The 22,000-nt window shown below is 34.7% G+C and overlaps 1 protein-coding gene across 3 annotated transcripts in view; it reads right to left on the minus strand.

Moving 5' to 3' along the window:
* The window catches only part of PKN2 (protein kinase N2), a 128,029-nt gene that overhangs the window by 61,812 nt on the left and 44,217 nt on the right, over positions 1-22,000 (minus strand). For 2 of the 3 annotated variants that reach the window (XM_078451711.2, XM_078451710.2), the window contains exons 2-3: positions 17,987-18,287; positions 94-248 (exon numbers count right to left, since the gene is read on the minus strand). In XM_078451711.2, coding sequence (XP_078307837.1) covers positions 94-248; positions 17,987-18,287 — 456 coding nt within the window. Of the gene's footprint in view, positions 1-93; positions 249-777; positions 843-17,986; positions 18,288-22,000 lie in introns of those variants that run through there. The other variant, XM_078451712.2, reaches the window with a different exon arrangement.

Genomic DNA, 22,000 nt, shown 5'->3' on the forward strand with positions numbered 1-22,000 from the left:
AAATTTTATCAGGTGGGTGAATTCACACATATGGAATCTACAAATCATGAGGACTGACTGTATAGGTTTACATTTATAATTTATAGTACTTACCTTTGAAGAGCCATTTGAATACATCTGTATCATGTTCTCTGCACCTTGTTTTACTTTAAGTTCTATATCCAATTGTTTTTGTAAAGCCATCAATCTATTATTGCTAGTGGAACAACGAGGGTCACTGCTAGGGGTATCTGGAGTCCTTGGGCAATCTGTAAATTAAATAGTTATATCAAAATTACTAGGACAAATTGCTGTTTAAAAATGAATGTTAATATTCTCAAAGAATAAAGAATTACAGGGTTTGAGATGAGCTTAATGTCACCTAAATGGAATCTCTTTATACTTACAGATAATGTAAGACTACAAGCCAAGAAAATGTTCAAGTAGAGTTGCAGGATCATCTGCCAGGGATATACTGAGTCTGAAACTGAATTAGAGCATCGCCCCAAGTTTTCTCAACACTATTATGTTTAAATTAAATTAATTTGACTAATCTATTCAAAATATCCAACAATTAAACTAAATCTCTATTCATTACCTGACTAGAGAGCAAAGCACATTTAAACATTATACAAATTCCTCTAAAGTAATTCTTTTTAAGTAGAACTAAGGATACTTCAAATATAATGCCAGCATTCTTTATAGTAATAATCTAAGCACATATATAAAGGACTTCACATTTTGTTTTCTATTAGGAGGATGTTCAGTCACAATGGAAAATGTTTCAAAGATACTGACTGATACCACACTGCTGGTATGGGGATATCCAAAAATTCAAGTCCATGGCTTCTCATAAAGCATACGTGGTGCTTCTATTTTAAAACAAAAACAAAAACTTCAGCTAGAACCTTCTCATTATTTTGAATAATCCATTATCATTGAAATACTAATAATACATCATGAATACTAAAATTCATCATGTTGAAGTTCATTATTTTGTGTTTTATCTGCCCTAGGTCTCTCGTCATAAAAAAAATAAGCTAGAAGATGAGAGTACTAGACCTGATTTAGTTATAAGTATTGGCAATCACTGGAAAACTGTCTAAACTGCAAGTTACTTAACTTTGTGCTTCAGGGTTCCCTTCTCTCCTCTGCAATAAAAGATGGTGTGACCAACTGATTTTAATGAGTATGTTTTATATTTGGCTTTACATTCCTTCAAAAAATTCATTAGTTTAAAAACATTTCAACATAATTTGTTAACTGACTTGCAAAAATACAGGTGCTATGCTAAATAATGACATAAAATACCATTTTATCATTTATATACTATGTTACAAAGTGTACGTCCTGATGTAAGTGCTCTATAAACTCATCCATCCTCATAAATAGCCCTGTAATGAGCACTGCACCCATATTTCAGAAACAAACAAACAAACAACAAAAAAAACTAGGGTACAGAGTAGTTAAGAAACTGGCCCAAGATCATATACCTAGTAAGTTACTTCCATACCAAAGTCTACCTTAATTCCTGCGCTAAGCTGCTTTTTTGCCATTTAAAAACATTGTAAACAACTATGCTAGCTTCTGCGTGTGTGCATACTTACATATATGACAGTATAATTACACACACACAAATACATAAATATATGCATATTAATCTTAAATTTAAAATAACTTGAGACAGATATTATCCACATTTTACACATCAGGAAATAGGCAAAGTTGCACAATTATTGAACTGAGATTCAAATTCAAGAAAGGTTTCTACTGTAACTGAATTTCTTGCATTATAAATGAGCTGCTCCAAAAGGTGATTTTGTAGAGGACATATTCTTATAAAAAACTGATATTAAGTATAGACAACTTTTCAGATTAGGCTCACAAAAGAACTACTTAACATATTGCTATGGACAGAATATTTATGTGTCCCCAAAAACGCATGTGTTGAAGCCCTAGTGTGATGGTATTGGGGGTGAGCCCTCTGGGAGGTAATTAGATCATTAGGATGCTCTTTCTCTGTCATGTAAGGATGCAGAGAAAAGATGTTGCCTACAAACCAGGCAGAGGGCCATTACTAGAACTTTGCCCCTGCTGGCACTTTGATCTCAGTGTTCCCAGCCTCGAGAACTGTGAAAAACAAATATCTGTTATTTAAGTCTCCCCATCTATGGTATTTTGTTGAAGCAGCCTAAACTAAGACATACACACACATATATATATATAATAGTAGTTAAGAGTACCCAGGTTTGAATCTTAGTTTTGGAACTGAGATTCAGTACAAACCAGGTCATAGAAGGTAAGTTACTTAACAGCTCTGTGCCTCACTATCCTTACTGTTAAAAAAGTAAAAACAGCATCAAGCTCACAGGATTATTATGACTGAATAAGTTACATGTACAGAGCTTAGAAAAGGGCATGGTGCATGATATTCAATAAACATTAGCTAGTCATACTCATTGTATGAAGTATAAGCATATCTCCTGTTGAGGCCACAAATGAAATTCACATTAGTAATGACTGAACAGTTAGGTGTATTCAGATCATGAATAATTAGGTTTTCTTTGTTTTTTTAAACTTTTCTTAACATAAATGATAAACGACTCTTGAAAGAAATCATAACCACATAAAATATGGCATACAAAGTTAATTTATAGTAAGCACATTTTAAAAAAGAACTGGGATGCATTCACAGAAGGCTCTCAGTTGAGAAAAGTGTGGAAATGTGTTATCTATAAAATAGTTGATGGTGTTTAGTTTAGGATGAGAAAGAGAAAGGATTCTTGTTAAATATCTGTCTATGAAAGAAACTGTCCACTTACAGAGAATTAGGGCAAGAGAATTAGAACAAATGGGTAAAGGTAGTGAGGGCAAAAATTTTATCACAGAATATAAAGAAATTCTTTACATTTTGAATTATTTAACAATGAAATAGTTCCATTAAAATGCAATAAAATCCTTGTCTCTGGAGGCATTTATACAGAAGCTAGATTATAATCTGTAAAGGATGCTGTATGAGAAATTACTGCACATTAAAATAGGTTGTACTAAGGCAGTGAATGATCCATTGATTCTAACAGTCTATGAATTTGTAACAGTATTATAACATCTAACACTATTTTTATAGAAAAGTACTGTCAGTTTTAATAAGGATTAGAAGAACATAAGAAATAATATAATGATTAGGAGTCTGGGCTCTGGAGGTCCGAATGCCTGGGTTAAAATCCTGTGGCTACTGCTTACTGGTGTGGTCTGGGTCATACATTTACATCTCTGTGTTGCAGTTTCCTCAGCCACAAATTGGGGGTTATTGTGAAGATAAAGCCTGTGCAGTGCTTAGGCCAATGTTTAGGGCTCAATAAAATTACATGTCAGGGCACAGTTAAGTAGCTGGTATTTCTGCTTATTTAATCTTCGAAAGAATTCACAAAGTTTTGTAATATAACCTCACTTTACAAATAAAAACAAGCAAAACTTAATTCAAGTAATTTGCAAAAGTCAAAAAGTGTATGCCAAGGCAGAAATTTAACCTTAGGTCTTGTTTTATAAAGCCCATTTTTTACTCCTTTAGAAGTTAGAGAAACACTTTTCTGTCCTCCTCAGATTTCACCTATTTTTCCTTTTTTCTTAAAAAAAATTTTTTTTAACATTTATTTATTTTTGAGAGACAGAGAGATAGACCATGAGCAGGGGAGGAGCAGAGAGAGAGGGAGACACAGAATCCGAAGCAGGCTCCAGGCTCTGAGCTGTCAGCACAGAGCCTGATGTGGGGCTCGAACTCACAAACTGCGAGTTCATGACCTGAGCCGAAGTTGGACGCTTAACCGAATGAGCCACCCAGGTGCCCCTTTTTAAAAAAATTTTTTTTTAACATTTATTTATTTTTGAGAGACAGAGAGAGACAGAACATGAGCAGGGGAGGGGAGGAGAGAGAGGGAAACAGAATCCAAAGCAGGCTCCATGCTCTGAGCTGTCAGCACAGAGCCTGGTTTTTCCTTTTGTTTGTTTGTTTTTTTTTTAAAGTTTTTATTTATTTTGAGGGAGAGTGAGTGAGCATGAGCGGGGGAGAGTGAAGGGGACAGAGAGAATTCTAAGTAGGCTCCAGACTGTCAGCACAAACCCCGAGATCAAGACCTGCGCTGAAACCAAGAATCCAAGAGCTGGATGCTCAACCAACTGAACCACCCAGGCGCCCCAATCTATTTTTCCTTTTAATGAACTACTTTTCTTCTCTCCAGTTTCCTTTGTTACAGGTTATGGTAAATTACAGCATTATAAAACATATGGTTGCCGGTATATTTGCTAAACACTTTTCTTCACATAAAACACATTTCAAAACAGGGGCGCCTGGGTGGTTCAGTTGGTTGAGCATCCGACTTCGGCTCAGGTCACAATCTTGCGGTTTATAAGTTGTGAGTTCAGGCCCCACGTAAGGCTCTGTGCTGACAGCTCAGAGCCTGGAGCCTGCTTCGGATTCTGTGTCTCCTTCTCTCTCTGCCCTTCCCCCACTTGTGCTCTGTCTCTGCCTATCAAAAATAAATAAATGTAAAAAAAAAATTAAAAAAAAAACCACATTTCAAAACAGCGCTTACTAGAATTCCCCATTAATGTTCTCTTCTTTCAAAAAAGGCAATTTTTAAAAATTTTGTAAGATGAAATTATTTTTCCACTCTAAGAACAGCAAATGTTGAATTTCTTTTTTTTTTTTTTAATAAAATGTTTATTTTTGAGAGAGGGGGTTGGGGAGGGGCAGAGAGAGACAGATACATAGAATCCAAAGCAGGTTCCAGGCTCTGAGCTGTCAGCACAGAGCCCAATGCGGGGCTCAAACTCACAAGCTGTGAGATCATGATGACCTGAGCCGAAGTCTGATGCTTCACCAACTGAGCCACCCAGGTGCCCTTGAATCTATTCTTAAGTAGATAGCTCAGAGCCTGGAACCTGCTTTGGATTCTGTGTCTCCCTCTCCCTCTGCCCCTCCCCTGCTTGCGCTCTGTTGGGCTCTCTCTCAAAAATAAATAAAAGCATTAAAAAATTAAAAAAAAAACCCAACTATATGTTATACATATTCACTAAGAAGGCTTTAATATAATGTTTACATAGTAGAATCAGAGAGGTCCCAAATAAAGTCCCACCTTCAGAGCTAGGCATTAAAGGCTGTATGCTGACTAGGTCTAAGTTAACTTTCCATTACTGTTTTTCATGAAACTCTATGTTCACTTAAAAAAAAAAAAAATCTCTATCATCCCAGAATGCAATGCACTTGGCTTCCTCCATACTACTGTTAACTCAGCTTAGGCATTACTTTTTTCTTTGCTAACCATCCCCCAATCTGATCCCCTTTTTAATATGTTTTCAAAGCATACCTTCTTCCCATATATATATATATATATATGTGTGTGTGTGTCTATATATATATGTGTATACATATATATATATAATATAGTGTTACAATAATCTATTTTCATGTCTGTTTTCCCTCTAAGACTACAAGCATCTTCAGTGCTGGGACTTATACTTAGCTATTTTAATGGATGAGTTTAACACCAAATTAGATATAGAAAAATAGCAGATTACTCATGAAAAATAAGGAAGTTTAAAAATGAGGTGGGGGGAATACAAAATGAAAGATTAAAAGACACAGAGGGCAAAAAAAAAATCTAAATCTGTGTTTCAGAAGCAAAAAAGAAAAATGATTCAAAGACATTATGTGAACAGATAATGACAAATTTTTCAGAACTTATAAAAATATCAATCCATAAATTCAAGCTATTCAATCAACTTCAGACAGAAATATACAGAGGAAAAGAGTCCACACATGGACACATCATGGTAAAACTTCAAAAAATCAAAGACAAAGAGAAAATCTTAAGAGCAGCCAAGGAAAGGGTACTTTTAAGGAGATACTGTAGATTAACAACAGACTTTTCAAAAATAGTAATGAAAGCTAGAAGAAGACAGAATGACAGTTTCCTTACAAGATACAATTATCAAGCTTATATTGCAAACTCAGTGAAAATACCTTTTAAGAATAAAGAAAAAATTAAAGACTACCAAGATGGAAAGAATGTCACAACTATAAACTCTTAAAAAGAAAACTCTAAAAGTGATTAGAAATAGGTATATCAAAAGAAAAATAAGGAATGAAGAGCACAGAAAATGGTTTACTGCGAGAAACCTTAAATGACCACTATATATCAATCAATAATAAAGTAATGTAAAGGTTTCAAGAAGCTAGAATAAAAAACTAGGCATTCTAAGGCCTTTGAATTCTATGGAGATGGGAAAGAACAGTGATTAACACTACAGTCTCTGATAAGAATGCATTTTGTACTGTTTAAATTAACTAAAATTTCCAAAATAATTGACTCATGTTTCAAAATACTATAAAAATGGCAAGAAAGAAGAAACACTGAAAGCACAAAATATAAACCCAAATATATCAGTAATTATTTAAATCTAATGGACCAAATGATCTAGGTAAAAGACAAAGACTTTAGACTGATTAAAAGATTTGTCTAGGTAAAAATGAGTAAAATTAAACTCAACTATATGTATTATTTACAAGAGACATATCTAAAACATAGTAATACAGAAAAGTTGAAAGTAAAAGACTAGAAAAAAATATTCAATCAATAATCCCAACCCCCAAACTATATTTACAACAGACAAAAGATACTTTTCAGGCACAAAAATAATTGGAGATAAGAAAGTCATTTCACAATGATAAAAGGTTCAATTCATCATAAAGACCAATCAATCCTAATTAGTGGGTGCCCAATAACATGGACACAAAAGAAAGTAAAATTGACAGAATTCAAAAGAAAACAGCAATTTCACATTCCATTAAATATTAACAGTGTTTTTAGTAATTAATAGAATAAGCAGACACAAATCCAGTAAGGATGCAGATTTTAACACTACAACTAAATGCTTAACCTATAAACATACTAAGGATAACACGCAACAACTGGAGAATGTGCATTATTTTTTTGGCACACACAGAACATAAAACAGGTATCAACACAAGGCACTACAGTAAAATTTAAAAAAAAAATCAATAAATAAAGGATAACTGGGAAGTCCTCATGTTTAATAAGAAACAACACTTTAAAAAATTATTTATTTACTTTTGAGAGAGACCACATGCAAGCAGGAGAGGGGCAGAGAGAAAAGGGGAAAGAGAATCCCAAGGAGGCTCCACCTAGAGCCTGGTGTGGTGCTAGATCTCCCAAACCCAGAAATCATGACCTGAGCTAAAGTCAAGAGTCGGATGCTTAACTGCCTGAGCCACCCAGGCACCCCTCACATTTTTTTTAAGAGAGTGTGTGTGCAGCCAGGTACCCCAAGAAATTCACTTTTAACCAGTTCATGAGACCACAAAGACATAATGAAAATGAGAAAATATTTCAGGGGTGTCTGGATGGTGCAGTTGGTTAAGTATCCAACTCTTGATTTTGGCTCAGTTCATTACCTCATGGTCGTGGGATCAAGTCCCATGTGGGGCTCCACGCTGAGCATGAAGCCTGCTTGAGATTCTCTCTCTCCCTTTCCCTCTGCCTCTGCCCCTCCCCTACTTGTAGGTGCAGTCTCTTTCTCAAGAAAAAAAAAGAAAGAAAAAGAAAAAATATTTCAAACTCATTAAAAACTTTAGGTGATATCGGCATCATGGTGTCACAGATGTTCCTCCTTTTTGTCTTTCTTTTTTAACAATAAATTACATATCCATCTATGTGTAATTTGTGGTATCTAGCATCATAGGCCAAAGGACCTGGGAGCCATCTTATCCACATTAGCATCCAGTAATAGGCAGACAAATCTTGGTAACCCAAAGAGAATCAAAGACTTAAACATAAGACCTGATACCATAAAACTCTTAGAAGAAAATGTAGGAAAGAGCCCTCAACAATAGCCATGACAATAGTTTTTTGGATATAACACCAAAAGCACAAGCAACAAAAGCAAAAATAACTTCAATCCACATCAAACTAAAAAGTTTCTGCACAGCAAAAAACAACAAAATGAAAAGCAACATACAGAATGGGAGAAAATGTTTGCAAATTATCTAATAAAGGGTTAATATCCAAAATACATAAAGAACCCACACAATGCAATAGTAAAAAGGAGAAAAATCTGATTAAAAAGTGGGTAGAGGAACTAAATATTTTTTTTTCCCCCCGGAAGAAAGCATTCAATCATCAAGAAGACAAGAGGTAATGAGTGTCCTCAAGGCTATGGAGATACAGGAACCCTTGTACACTGGTGGTGGGAATGTAAATTGGTACAGACATTATGAAAAAGTATGAAGGTTCCACAAAAAATTAAAAATAGAACTACCATATGATTCAGTAATCCCACTCCTGGGTATATATTTAAAGGAAATTATACTCACAATAGCCAAGATATGGGGAAAAAACAAAACAAAACAAAACCCTAAGGATCCATCAATAGTAGTATGGATAAAGAAGACACAGGGTGTGTGTGTTTGTATTTATACGCACACACAATGGAATATGTATTATTCAGCTAGTTATGACAACATGGATGGACCTTGAGGACATAATGCTGAATGGGGTAAGACAGATAATATGTATGTTATCCCTTCTATATGGAATCTAAAGAAGCCAAGATGTGACAAAACAGAAAGTAGAATGGTGGTTACAAGATGCTGAAGGGTATGAAAATTGAGGACATGTCTTTAAGGGTACAAACGTGGAACTGGTAAATAGGTCCTGGAGATCTAATGCACAGCAGAGACTAGATTTTAATTGTTCCCACCACATAAAAGATGATAATGATGTGACTTGATAAAGGTGTCAGCTAATGCTAGGGTGATAATAATATTACAATATATAATGTATCAAACCAACATGCTGTATCCCTTAAACTTATAAAATGTTACATGTAAATTATATATCAATGAAAATAAATTTAAAAATTTACATATGGAAACTTCTATGATGCAACTAAGCAATACTGAGAGGATTATTCATAAGCCCTGAACACATATATTAGAAAAGAGAATAAATTTAAGATGCAAAGCATCTGTCGAGTTGTTTTGTTTTTTGTTTTTTGTTTTTTTTTTCAGTTTATTTATTTTGAGAGAGAGAGAGCAAACAGGGTAGGGGCAGAGAGAGAGGGGGAGAGAGATCCCTGTGTAGCGTCAGCACAGAGCCTGAAGTGGGGCTCGAACTCATCACGAACCATGAGATCATGACCTGAGCCAAAATCAAGAGTCAGAGGCTTAACCAACTGAGCCACCCAGGCACCCCTCAAGTTAGTTAAAAAAAAAAAAAAAAAAAAAAATCCATGTAATTCCAAAGAGAACAGGAGAAAGGAAGTATTAAGGTCAGAGCAGAGATTAACAAAATAAAATACACAAAAGAAAGGATCAGTAAAGTGTGTGTGTGTGTGCGCGTGTGTGTGTGCGCGCGTGTGTGTGCGTGCGCGTGCGTGAGAGGGGGGAGGAGTGAAGGGGGCATAATGATAATATGGGAAATCTCAGAAAAGTGATCAAAGAAGAAAAATGGAGAACATACCAATATTATCAATGAATGAGGGAATGTTACTATAGATAAATGTGGACTTTAAATGAATAACAGATGTTATAAATTTTGTCAATAAATTTGAAAATTAAATGGACATCTTAAGAAACTAATGTCACCAAAATTAAGTTAAAAAAGGATAACAATTACCTATAAAATTCAAAGTGCTATGAGACACCTTAAACTAAAACGTTAGAAAATATTTGCAATCTGTAAGTACCTGACGCTATAGATTGACTAACTTCATACTCCATCTTCAATCTCCTCTCTTGCTTAAAATAAGAGGCAAGGGGGAAAATAAAACAAAATTTCTCAGTCTCACTTGCAGTTGGGGGTTAGGAAGAAGGCAGTGCATGTTGCATGTGACCCAATCCTACTGCAGATACAAGTATGACATCTGTAGGTTTATTTTTCTGAGAATGGTTTTGCTTTTCTGATAAAAAGAGACTTGCTAAGCTTTCATCATCCTGGTGGAATAAAACTTGGATTTTAATAAGAGCTCAAGAAAAGGCTGTGAGGTAATCCTACAAAGTGGGCAATCAGATCAGAAGAAACCTAAAAACAGAAAGCTCAAAAAGTGCCATCCATAATGGCTGAATTATTTGTTGACTTGTCTTTGGCTTGGGATGACTGTGGGGAAGGAGAATGGATATTCTTTAAAAATTCCTACTGCTCTCAGGGCGCTTGTGTGGCTCAGTCGGTTAAGCATCTGACTTCGGCTCAGGTCATGATCTCGCAGCTCATGAGTTCAAGCCTTGTGTCTGTGCTGACAGCTTGGAGCCTGGAGCCTGCTTTAGACTGTGTCCCTCTCTCGCTCTGCCCTTTCCCTGCTCATGCTCTCTCTCAAGAATAAATAAACATTAAAAAAAAAAATTCCTACTGCTCTCACATAGGCCTGATGCAGGAAATCATATCATCTATGTGGCCACCAAAAAGTTAGTTTAAATTTATTTTAATTGGCCTCAGGTTGATAATGCTTCTAGGCATCTTACTAAAAATATGCAAATCTTCTTTTAAAAAAATGCATTTTAAATCCAGACTTAAAAGAATTCCCACAGATAAAGTTCCAGTGAAAATGTGCACACAATTAGAAATCACAAAGCTCAGGTAGAAAAAAATTCACCACTAGTGAGAACACTACACTGTAATGTGGCAAAAATTTCACTTATTATCATTATTTTCTACCACATGTGAAAAAGTGTACCTAATAGGTAAAACTAAATACAAAGGATATCAAAAGAATGACGAGGACAAGAGACTGTAAAATATTAACAAAACAGAACTTCTAGTATTAAAAATTATATAACAGAAATTAGAAATACAATATATGTGAAAAAGAGCAAGCTGGTCACAGGTAAAAAGAATATTGGAGAAATGGAGAGGATTTGAAGAAACTGTCAATGCATCTAATTGGAGTTCTAAAATGAAAGAGTTGAGAGTATATAGGAGATGCAATATTCAAATAAAAAACAAGGGCTAAGAATTTCCCATAATTGATGAAATATATAATCTCAGATTCAGGAAACCTAATAAATCCTAAGCAAATCAAATGAAAGGAAATCTACACCATTTTATTAAAAAAGCAGAACACTGCAGACAAATATTATCTTAAGAAAAGCTAGGGAAGTATCTTTTTAGAGTGTATACCTTCAGGACGAAAAAGAAACAAAATAATTCTAGAAGGAAGGTCTAAAAAGCATGAGGAAATGGTGGACAAAGAAAATGATAAACATATGGGTAATTATAAACCAACAATGACTATATGAAACAATAATTAGACCTAATTTGTGGAACTGAAGATAAAATGATAGAACTAGAATACGGACAACAATGGCATATAAGTTAAGTGTAGTTAAGTAGACTGGATTTAAAGTATTCTAAGTTTGTTGTGTGGTATGAAAAGAAGGTATCCCATTCACAGTCCAGCTGACAAACAGAAACCACACTAGATATTTTGAACAAAGGGAATTTAATACAGGGAACTGGTTACATCATAAATATCTAGATATTATGCCAAGGAGGAGGGACAAAACAGTGATAAAATTAAAGAGTTTAGTCAGGTGTACTGCTTTGGAAGTCACCAGAAAATATGATGTAGTTAAAATGTCCCCAGGGAGGAGATTTTCCAGAGCCAGAATGAGGAGTAAAAACAATTTGTTAGTAATTTCACCAACAACATTTAGAGCAAAAGATACGCTGTTTTTGGAGCTTTTAGTATTTTCTCCAAAACCACAACTGAGCAGTTGGCTTCCAAGATGAATTAGAGTTCTAGAACATAGGAACAATCCATATCCTTAGAAGGCTCCTGATTACTTAAGGTCCAGCCTTAAACTGGCTCCTTCATTTGGAGGTATATAGTAACACAGCTGACCCTGAGTCTTCCCAACCCCAAGAAAGCTTCCTCAGACTTTATCTACATCCAACAAGAGGTTTCATGTTCAGAATTAGAAGAGCGTAGGTGCTCATAACTGACCTTTCGTCAAGCTATTAAAATGTCTTATTCACAAAACACCCTAGAAAGGGCATATACAGTCTATCCTCCAGGTTTTACAAATGAGAAAAACAAGGCTTAGAGGGGATGCAAGTGGTGTACAACCATACAACTATATAATGGTCCAACTTGGATGAGATCTCAGATCATATAACCTTTGATCTTTATTTTATACACAGCTGGTGCCCAGTGATCAATATTCATTAACTGGTACTTATACAGCCAGGATGGCTGATTATGGAATAAGTCTATTTACTTATTGCATTAAAAAAGATAGCACGAGGAAATACTGTTGAAACAAACCTAGCCAAATCTAAATTAATAAAAGTAGTAGTATGATGAAGCACTCTATCTCCCTCACAAACTTCAATCTCAAGTCTTAGCTACTGTTCACTCACCATCATTCTGGTATTTACCTGGTATTTATAAACAGATATTTTAAGAATAAACTGCTCCAGAATCTTGCCATGTGTTACAGTTATATTAAATGTTTGTATTCCCCCCCAAAGCCAGCTTTTTTATTTAAACAAAATGGCTCACCTTATATAGCCATCTCAACATGCTCAGACTATAGGAATACTCATGTATTATTAATGGATGCTTATTTTTTTGTGTACTCAGGATGGCCTCTGTCATATGTCATCAATTAAAGTAATGTCACTGAGAACTTTTTTCTTTTTTTTTTTTTGAAGTTTCCTTTCTTTTCTTTTTTTTTTTTTTTAAGTTTATTTTATTTTGAGAGAGGGAGTGGAGGGGCAGAGAGAGAAGGAGTGAGAATCCTAAGCAGGTTCCATGCTGTCAGCCCAGAGCCTGACATGGGGCTTGAACTCACAAATGTGAGATCACGACCTAAGCCGACATCAAGAGTCAGATGCTTTTAAATTTTTTTTTTTTTTTCAACGTTTTTTATTTTATTTTTGGGACAGAGAGAGACAGAGCATGAACGGGGGAGGGGCAGAGAGAGAGGGAGACACAGAATCGGAAACAGGCTCCAGGCTCCGAGCCATCAGCCCAGAGCCTGACGCGGGGCTCGAACTCACGGACCGTGAGATCGTGACCTGGCTGAAGTCGGACGCTTAACCGACTGCGCCACCCAGGCGCCCCGAGAGTCAGATGCTTTTAACCAACTGACTCAGGCACCCTGCTGAGAAATTCTGTAACTAGTACAAACTGTGGTTTAGCTTTCTTAATATTTTATAAAAATAGCATGGATAAGATTGTGGGCTGTAACATTTTTTTGTTTAAGCTGAAATAAACAACGTAGGCATGAAAAATTTCAGAACTGCTTGTACCTGTTATATTACATCTTAATGTCTGAAAACTGTCCTTGTATTGCCTGGTAGAGAAGACTTCTTCATTCTGTACATAACTCTGTACCTAGGGCATGCACAGTTCTTTCATAAATTCTCCTTAAGATAATGCTACCTTATTTTTCTTCTTTCCTACCTCTGACAACAATAATGTGTGCCATCAACCACTATACATCTGTTGGACTGGTTAAAAAATACATTAACAATACCAAGAGCCAGAGAGGATGTGGAACAACCAGAGCTCTCATATATTCCTGATGAGAATGAAAAATGGTATAGCCACTCTGGAAAAGATTTTGGCAGTTTCTTATAATGTTAAACATACTCTAACCCATGATGTAGCAATCACACTCTTCAGTATTTACTAAAGTGAATAACATGTTCACACAAAAATCTATTAACAGGTAGATACAGCAGCCTTACTGATAATTAACAAAAACTGGAAAACTACCCTAATGTTCTTGGTTAATGGATAAACAAATTGTGGTATATCTATACAATGGACTTACTACTCAGCAATAAAAAAGAATGAATTATTGATAAATGCAAGAACCTGGATGAATCTCAAAATGCAATATGCTGAGTGAAAGAAGTCAGTGGCAAAAGATTATACACTTTACGACTCCATTGGTAGGACATTCTTGAAAAGCAAACTATATGGAGGAGGGGAAGGAAAAAAACAAAAAAAAGAGGTCAGAGTGGGAGAGAGCCAAAGCATAAGAGACCCTTAAAAACTGAGAACAAACTGAGGGCTGATGGGGGGTGGGAGGGAGGGGAGGGTGGGTGATGGGTATTGAGGAGGGCACCTTTTGGGATGAGCACTGGGTGTTGTATGGAAACCAATTTGGCAATAAATTTCAATAAATAAATAAATAAATGAATGAATGAATGAATGAATGAATGAAAAGCAAACTATAGTGATAGAGAACAGACCAGTGGTTGCCAAGGAATATGGAATGAGGAGAGGGTGTGACTCCAAAGAAACAGCACTGTTCCTTTTTCTGATTATGGTGGTTAGATAAACCTAGTGTATATTAAAATTTATGAAATGGTATACCAAAAAAGAATCAATGTTACTGTGTATTAGTTTTTTTTAAGTGTATCATTAAAGAATTCAAAGGTTAGGAATCTATGAGTCATGTAATCTCATGATTTTAAAGATGAGGAAAGAAATCCAGGGGTGTTATAAGTGACTTGCTAACTACTCAATGGCAACCCTTTCCTTAAGAATCCAAAATTTAATACAAAGTATGTTTATCTCAAAATGAGAAATTCAGTGAGAAATAAAAAATATGTAGAATCACATAACAAATCAGGCTACATATTTCACACTTATATTTAATACATATAAAAGTCAATTACAATTTCTATGCCATACTTAGGTAGACAGGTCAAGAATTAAAAAAAAATTTTACTTCTATTCAAGAAACACTTCATAAACTTCACTTGGAAAGAAAACTCCTTTAATATAGTTATTATCTCCAGAATTTAGAGGAATTTCTGAAGTTAACTCTAAAAAAACTCCAACATTATTGGTTCTATACCAAATCAGTATTTCCCTTCTGGATCTTCTAGATATTAAAGAAAATATCCATTACTTTAATAGGTAAAAATCAGTCTAAGTTTGGTGAAGTATGAGAAGATGGAAATGGGAAGAGGTATAAGAAAAGGAAATAAGATGAAAACGGGCTTATACTATACAAATTACCAGCTATACTTCACAAAATATGAAATACATTCTTATCATCTTCTTTAGGGATAATACACAAAAGTGAAATATTCAAGATACTGGTTCTTTCCCAAATATTTCCTTTTGGAGTCTCAGGTGCCAACTAAGACTTAAATTACCACTCCACTTGACAGAGATCCAATAATCTTTTTCTTAAGGTACATTCAACCTCATCTAATAGTATCTTTATAACTTCTATGTGGGCTAGTTCCAATGAGACTATCTTAAAGTATACAAAAGGTAAACAGTTATGGGCTTGAAGAAAACATCAAAAAAATTAATTTCTTGCTACTCTTAAGAATAAATGAACACTCAATATATTTTACCAATAACAGTCCCAAATGATCAGATCTTGATATTATAATATGCAATATTTCAGAGAGTTTTATAGTTAAGTCTTGAAGTTCATCTGATAAAACTCGTTATTTTACAAATAAAAAGCTAAAGATTAAGAGTTAATTATTTCAGAAGTAAAGTGAGAGCGGGCCTAACTAGGTACATAGTAATTATTCATATAATGCAGACTTAAATTATGTCCCTTTTCTTTAAGCATTAGGCTTGCATACCTCTAAGATGAGACTTATTAATATTAATAAACACTTGTTATTAATCCACATACTTTACAGGACTGAAAGCAAAGAACTACGTTCTTGAATCTTCCTGTCAGACCTAATTAAAGTAAATGATTTTGTTTACCTTAATATGCAATTTAAAACACAGAAAATTTTATGGCAATCTGACCTAAATTTAATTTTGAACTACTTTTAATCCTGTCCTTTTTATTGTTTTTTACTGCTATTAAATAAGTGATGATGGAAAAAGAAAAAAAAAAAAACTTATTACCAAATTGTATGAATATGCCATTTGCAAAGAGAACAATTTTTTTTAATAAACTCAAAGTCAGGGAAGGTTTCACAGCGATAACCAAATTGGCTTCTGAGAAAGGAAAAGAATTTGACAGTAGGACCTAAAGCTCATTTCTTTATATGAAACTCTAAGAAAGACAAACCTAAAGTTACAGACGATAGAATAGTGGCTGCTTAAAGCCAGGGATGCAGACTAGAGATTGAGAATTAATGTATACAAGACAACCAATGAAGTGATGGAAAGCTTCAGGATCCACTGGTTGCAGTGACAGTTACCTAGGTACATACATCTGTTAAAACTCATCAAATCATATACTTAAACTATGCATTTTATCATATGTAGTTTATATTTCAGTAGAGTTAGTTTTTTAAGAGGGACTGGGAAAACAAAATAGGCTATTCTTCATGTGGCAAAAACTCTTCAATATTCCAATTACAAGGTAGTTATCAGTACTGTGTGAGGAAAAAATGTTTTCTCTAAATAAACAGAGTTTAAAGCGCCAGGGCTGTTTCTTATTTTAGACCTCTCCTAAAGCAGTCTAATGGGCAAAAAATACAGAGCTCGGCAGAGTTCCAACAGAACAAGCTATTTCTAAGTTTATATGATATTGCTAAGAAAAGTATTTTCATAATATAAATTTCCATTTATATACAATTATTGAATGTGTGGGTAAGAGAATAATACTAGATGAGGGGTTGAAGAGTTCTTAGCTAACTTTGTTATTCTGGGGAAATTAATTCACATCATTGGTATGACTTCAATTCTAAAATAAGAAGACTGGTTTCTCTATGATTTCTGTTATTTTTAAGATTCAACTATTCTTACAAGGTTGAAATCTCTACATAGAGAGTCTCCAATGAAATTCCTAAAGTCCTAGATGTTGAAACTTATACATTAAAATAAGTTTTATCAAGTACACTGAATATCTGAAGTATTTTATGCAACTTTTTAGATTGGTAATTTGAGGTTCTTAGTCAAATTCATGTACTAGTCAAATTCAATTTTGCTTATATCTGTTATTTCTTATTAACTAATCTCAGAGATTCTAAATTCTAAATTCTATGAATTTAGATTATAAATTCTAAATTCTATGAATTTAGATTATAAATTCTAAATTCTCAGAGTATTATAAATTCTAAAATTTCTATGCAGTTGGATACATTACTGTAGATATACCACTCCTTTTCTCTGCCAATGAATACATTGAAGGTTACAGAGATTACAAACCTTGCTCAAAATACAATCTCTGCAAAGACAAACTATTGACAAATGTGTCTTATGTATAAAGCTTTAGGAAGAATGTATATATTGATAAATATTGATACAAATATAGAAATTTTTTTCAGGAAGGATATACAACAAAAAGTAATGCTACTTTTAGGGAAAGAGCTTAGGGTAGAGAGAGCTAGTTTTCTGTTTTTACTTTCTGTACCATTGAAAAATTTCCAACATGAACATTTGTTAATTCCACTGTTTAAAAATCTTAGGTTGAACTCACAGGTTAGATTTTCCTTTTATTTTCTATATTTAAGGAAAAAAAAGTAATGTTTGGTTTTTAAAATTTTCCTCTTCCTTTTCAAATGATATGCCTGTTGGCTTAGTTGTTAATTCAGTTGCTTCGAGCACAAAGAACAAAGGTCATAGGTTTGATTAATTACGTTTGCAAAGAATAAAAATAACCCTCGGTCACAGAATACATTTTTAACTTTAAAAGTCATCTGGCAAACTCGTGTTGCTGATCACAAGGATGAATCAGGTAAGAGCATGTGGTTGACTCAGTACAAAACATTAATCTTGGAAAAATAACTCTAAGTGATGTCTTACTGACAGAGGGTAAGAGAGTAGACAGCAAAGTTACTCATCTCTAAGTAAACGTTTCAATTTTCATATCCATCAAGCCACTGTACTTCTGAACAGAATATAAACAAGACTTTAACTATCAGAGAAAATACAGTCCCTGTACTTCCAGAAAAACTAAAAACTATAGCTTCACAAAGCTTACTAATTTCAAAGATGATATACTTATTAATGTACTATAAAAACATCAAATAAAATACATATATACCTGTAACATCTTCTGGATCTGATACAACAATATGTGCATTTAGTTCCTGTAGCTTGTGATGCAGTTCTTCTAATTTTTTATTTGATTTTTTCAAAATGTTGTCCACATAAGCCAAACTTTTTTTATCTGTTGTGACTTTCCTCAGATTTTCAGCTCCTTCTTTGATTTTCAGTTCTTTCCTTATTTCTCTCTTGATTCGATCCTTGATGTCATCCAATTTCTGTTGCACCATTGTATCTGAAAAGTCTAATTTTTGAACAGCACTCACATTCTCAGAAAATGGAAGACTCCGGGAATCTCCCTACAGGAAAAAAAAACGAAACATACAAATGTGATAGTTTAGGAAAGTTAGCTGCTCAGTAAAATGTGAAGCATAAGAACAAAACTGTGTATTCAGTGATTCTTTATTAAATACATTATACCTAATTACATTTAATTCTTTTCTTAGTAAGCAAGAGACTAGTTACCTTTATTATTGCCATATAAGAGCCTAAGTTAAAAAACTCTGCCCACTCACTAAATAGCATTACCTGACAAATTTATATTAAAATAAACACATCTACACACAAAGGCATCTTAGGGTTGTATAAAGACAGTGGATTTCTGATATCCTATGAACCCAAATTAGACCCTAACACCTACGCTATGAACCTTGAGCAAGCTACTTTTTTTAAACCTTTATTTATTTATTTTTTATTTTTTCTAATGTTCATTTTGAGAGAGAGAGAGAGAGAGACAGACAGACAGACTGACTGAGCAAGCAGGGAAGAGGCAGAGAGAGAGAGAGGGAGACAGAGAATCCCAAGCAGGTTGCACGCTGTCAGGGCGAAGCCTGATCTCATGAACTGCAAGATCATGACCTGAGCAGAAATCAAGAGATGGACCGTTAATCGACTGAGCCACCCAGGCACCCCTTGAGCAAGTTATTTAGCCTTTCAAATAAATATTCAGTTTAATCATCTGTAAAATCTACATAATACTGCCACCTTTCAGAGTTATTGTGATAATACAAAATATTTTATGTGTAGCTTCAAGCACAATTCTTGGCCCATTGTACAGTCACTCAATAAGTAAAAATTATTAAATTCCAAAGGTAAGATATAATTTTATTTGATCTTCTATTTAAAAAAAAAAAAAAAAAAAACTTAAAAAAAGTAATAGTGGGGGCACCAGAGTAGCTTAGCCGGTTAAGCCTCCAACTCTTGATTTCAGCTCACGTGATGATTTCAGTTGTGAGATTAAGCCCCACATAGGGCTCTCACAGAGGGGTTGGTGGTGGGGGGTGGGAGGGGGGAGTCTGCTTGAGATTCTCTCTCTCCTTTTCTCTCTGCCTCTCCCCTGCTGGTACGTGCACGCACATGTGCTCTAACACACACACACACACACACACACACACACACCCCAAACAAATATTGGCAAAAATAAAGTTATACCCTTATGATCACTTTTTGGATAATGAATTAAATGCAACAGGATTCAGATAGACTATATACAGAACTCTATATATTTCATGGCTATTTATCCCAATTGATAATGTGATTGACTACAAAAACATCATTACCAGAAAATATGTCTCAATTATGTCTTACTGATAGAAGCTAAGACAATACACAGTACCAGTTATTCATCTTAACGTAAAAATCAGGTTGGGTAAGTACATCTAATCTACAAACCAAAGTTATGCCCTAGCTATTTGTATATCATTTGCTATTTTAAATTCCATTACTCTAATACAACTGGTTTTTAAATTTTCAACTTCTGAAACATAAAACTTAGGGATAATGTTTACTTTGGGGAAGAGGTATTGAGTTTGTGGTTATAAAAGGTTATAAAAATGAGAAACATTTCACTATGCACCCTTATGTAGCTTTTGAACAGATGCAATTAATTAAAAAATTTTCCTTAATTTCTTTGAGAATTCATCATAACCATATAAATAAGTTCTATTTAAGTTCCTAGGTACAAATACTTTTTACATCTAATTCTTAACCTCTAAAAAACCAGGTTATCTTGCAGAATAATGAGTTAATATATGAGAAGATATGGGATCTTGGCTTTGGACCAAATTACCCTGTGCCAAAGGGCATACTATGCAAAGAATGTAGTTGATAAATCTGTTCTTAAGCTTTTTAGGTCCAAGAACCGCTTTGGAACTCTGACAAAAAACAGTAGGACAAAGAAAATTTCATGTTTGTATATATAATTTCCAGGTTCCATTGATCTGAGATTAAGAATTCCTACGGGGCGCCTGGGTGGCGCAGTCGGTTAAGCGTCCGACTTCAGCCAGGTCACGATCTCGCGGTCCGTGAGTTTGAGCCCCGCGTCAGGCTCTGGGCTGATGGCTCGGAGCCTGGAGCCTGTTTCCGATTCTGTGTCTCCCTCTCTCTCTGCCCCTCCCCCGTTCATGCTCTGTCTCTCTCTGTCCCAAAAATAAATAAAAAACGTTGAAAAAAAAAATTAAAAAAAAAAAGAATTCCTAGGATAAGGGGCTCCTGGGTGGATCAGCTGGTTAAGTGTCCGACTCTTTCTTGGTTTCAGCTCAGGTCATGATCTTACTCACAGTTGTTGAGTTTGAGCCCTGCATCCGTCTCTGCATTGATGGCGTGGAGCCTGCTTGGGATTCTGTCTCCCTCTCTCTCTCTCCCTCCCCTGCTAGCTCTTTATCTTTCTCTCAAAATCAATAAATAAACTTAAAAAAAAAAAAAAAGAATTCCTAGGATAAGTGATCTATACCTGATTGGCCTTAAATTTCTGATCCTCAACTATGTGGATACAGAATGATCTTGTATCTGGGTCGAAAAAAATGTCTACATTTTTCACTACTTATAATGGAATGTAAGTCCTATTATCCATTTATTCAGTTTCCAAAGCTGTGAATCTACCTTTGGCTGGTTATCAAAAACAATAGCATATTACTACTGTTAAAAAATAAAATGCCAAATTTCTGCTGTCTAGATTCAGGTAAAGTGGATTGAGGCAAACAATGCTCAGATGAAAAAGTTTAAGCTAACTTCATTTCTGTAGATCTTTTTATTTCTATCCTCACAGACTTAGAAAATATGAACTGCTTTCACAAATTTGTGCTTTAATATTATGTACTAAGCTAGAGACTCCCTAAGTTTCTTGGCTCATGGTGACTTTAGTGCATCAGTAATTTTTACCATATGCCCCACAGGCCAAGAGAAATATGTAACAATTCTGTTTACTAAATACTAAGATCCTAATTACTTAATAGTTAAATTATGATAACTTAGTAGCTGATTGAAATAACACAAGTTGAAAGAAAACGTTACTTTTTTTTTTTCATTCTTTAATAACCACAGTTACGTATTAATGGACTGTGTCTGATGACTGGGTACCTTCACAATTTCTCAAACCTTGAATTCATATTGGACACTACCAGCCTCATTTCCTGTTCCTCCATAAAGGGAATGTAGATAAATCTAATATTGAAACCTGAGTCCAGTTAGTTCACATGATACTCAACAAATGGTGTCACTGTGTTTCCCCGGAAATTTTAAAATACACTGCAACATCCTGAGAGTCTGCTGAGGCACCCCAGAGAGCCTTGTTGCACAGTTTGGGAACTGTGGTAGTAAAATATAAAGGCTGTTAAAAAATACTGTTACACGAAAATGGCATTAATATTTGATGTGAATCCTTGAAGGCCTTTTGCCTACTTCAACTCATTTCTTTTCAATTTTCTCCCTAAATTCCAATTCTATCAAACTACAGAATTTACTGCTGGACACAAACTATCTTGGCTCAGCTACTAATGCATGCTGTACCTTTGGAATGTATCACCTTTCCTGCAGAAATCAACCATTTCTTCCTAGTCCTTTCTCTGCTAACTTTTACTTTCTATCAAAGTAGATCACAATTCTTCATGGAAAAGAATTTCCTGCCTATACCCTCTTAGAATTTAGATTAAATGCCTCTCCTCACCACCCCAAAGACTATGATCAATTTGAAGGCAGGCTTACACCTGGCAGAGTAGTTCTGTTTTCTTAATGA

This window comes from Panthera onca, chromosome C1 (assembly GCF_046562875.1).
Source record: "Panthera onca isolate mPanOnc1 chromosome C1, mPanOnc1 haplotype 2, whole genome shotgun sequence".
Taxonomy (NCBI): domain Eukaryota; kingdom Metazoa; phylum Chordata; class Mammalia; order Carnivora; family Felidae; genus Panthera; species Panthera onca.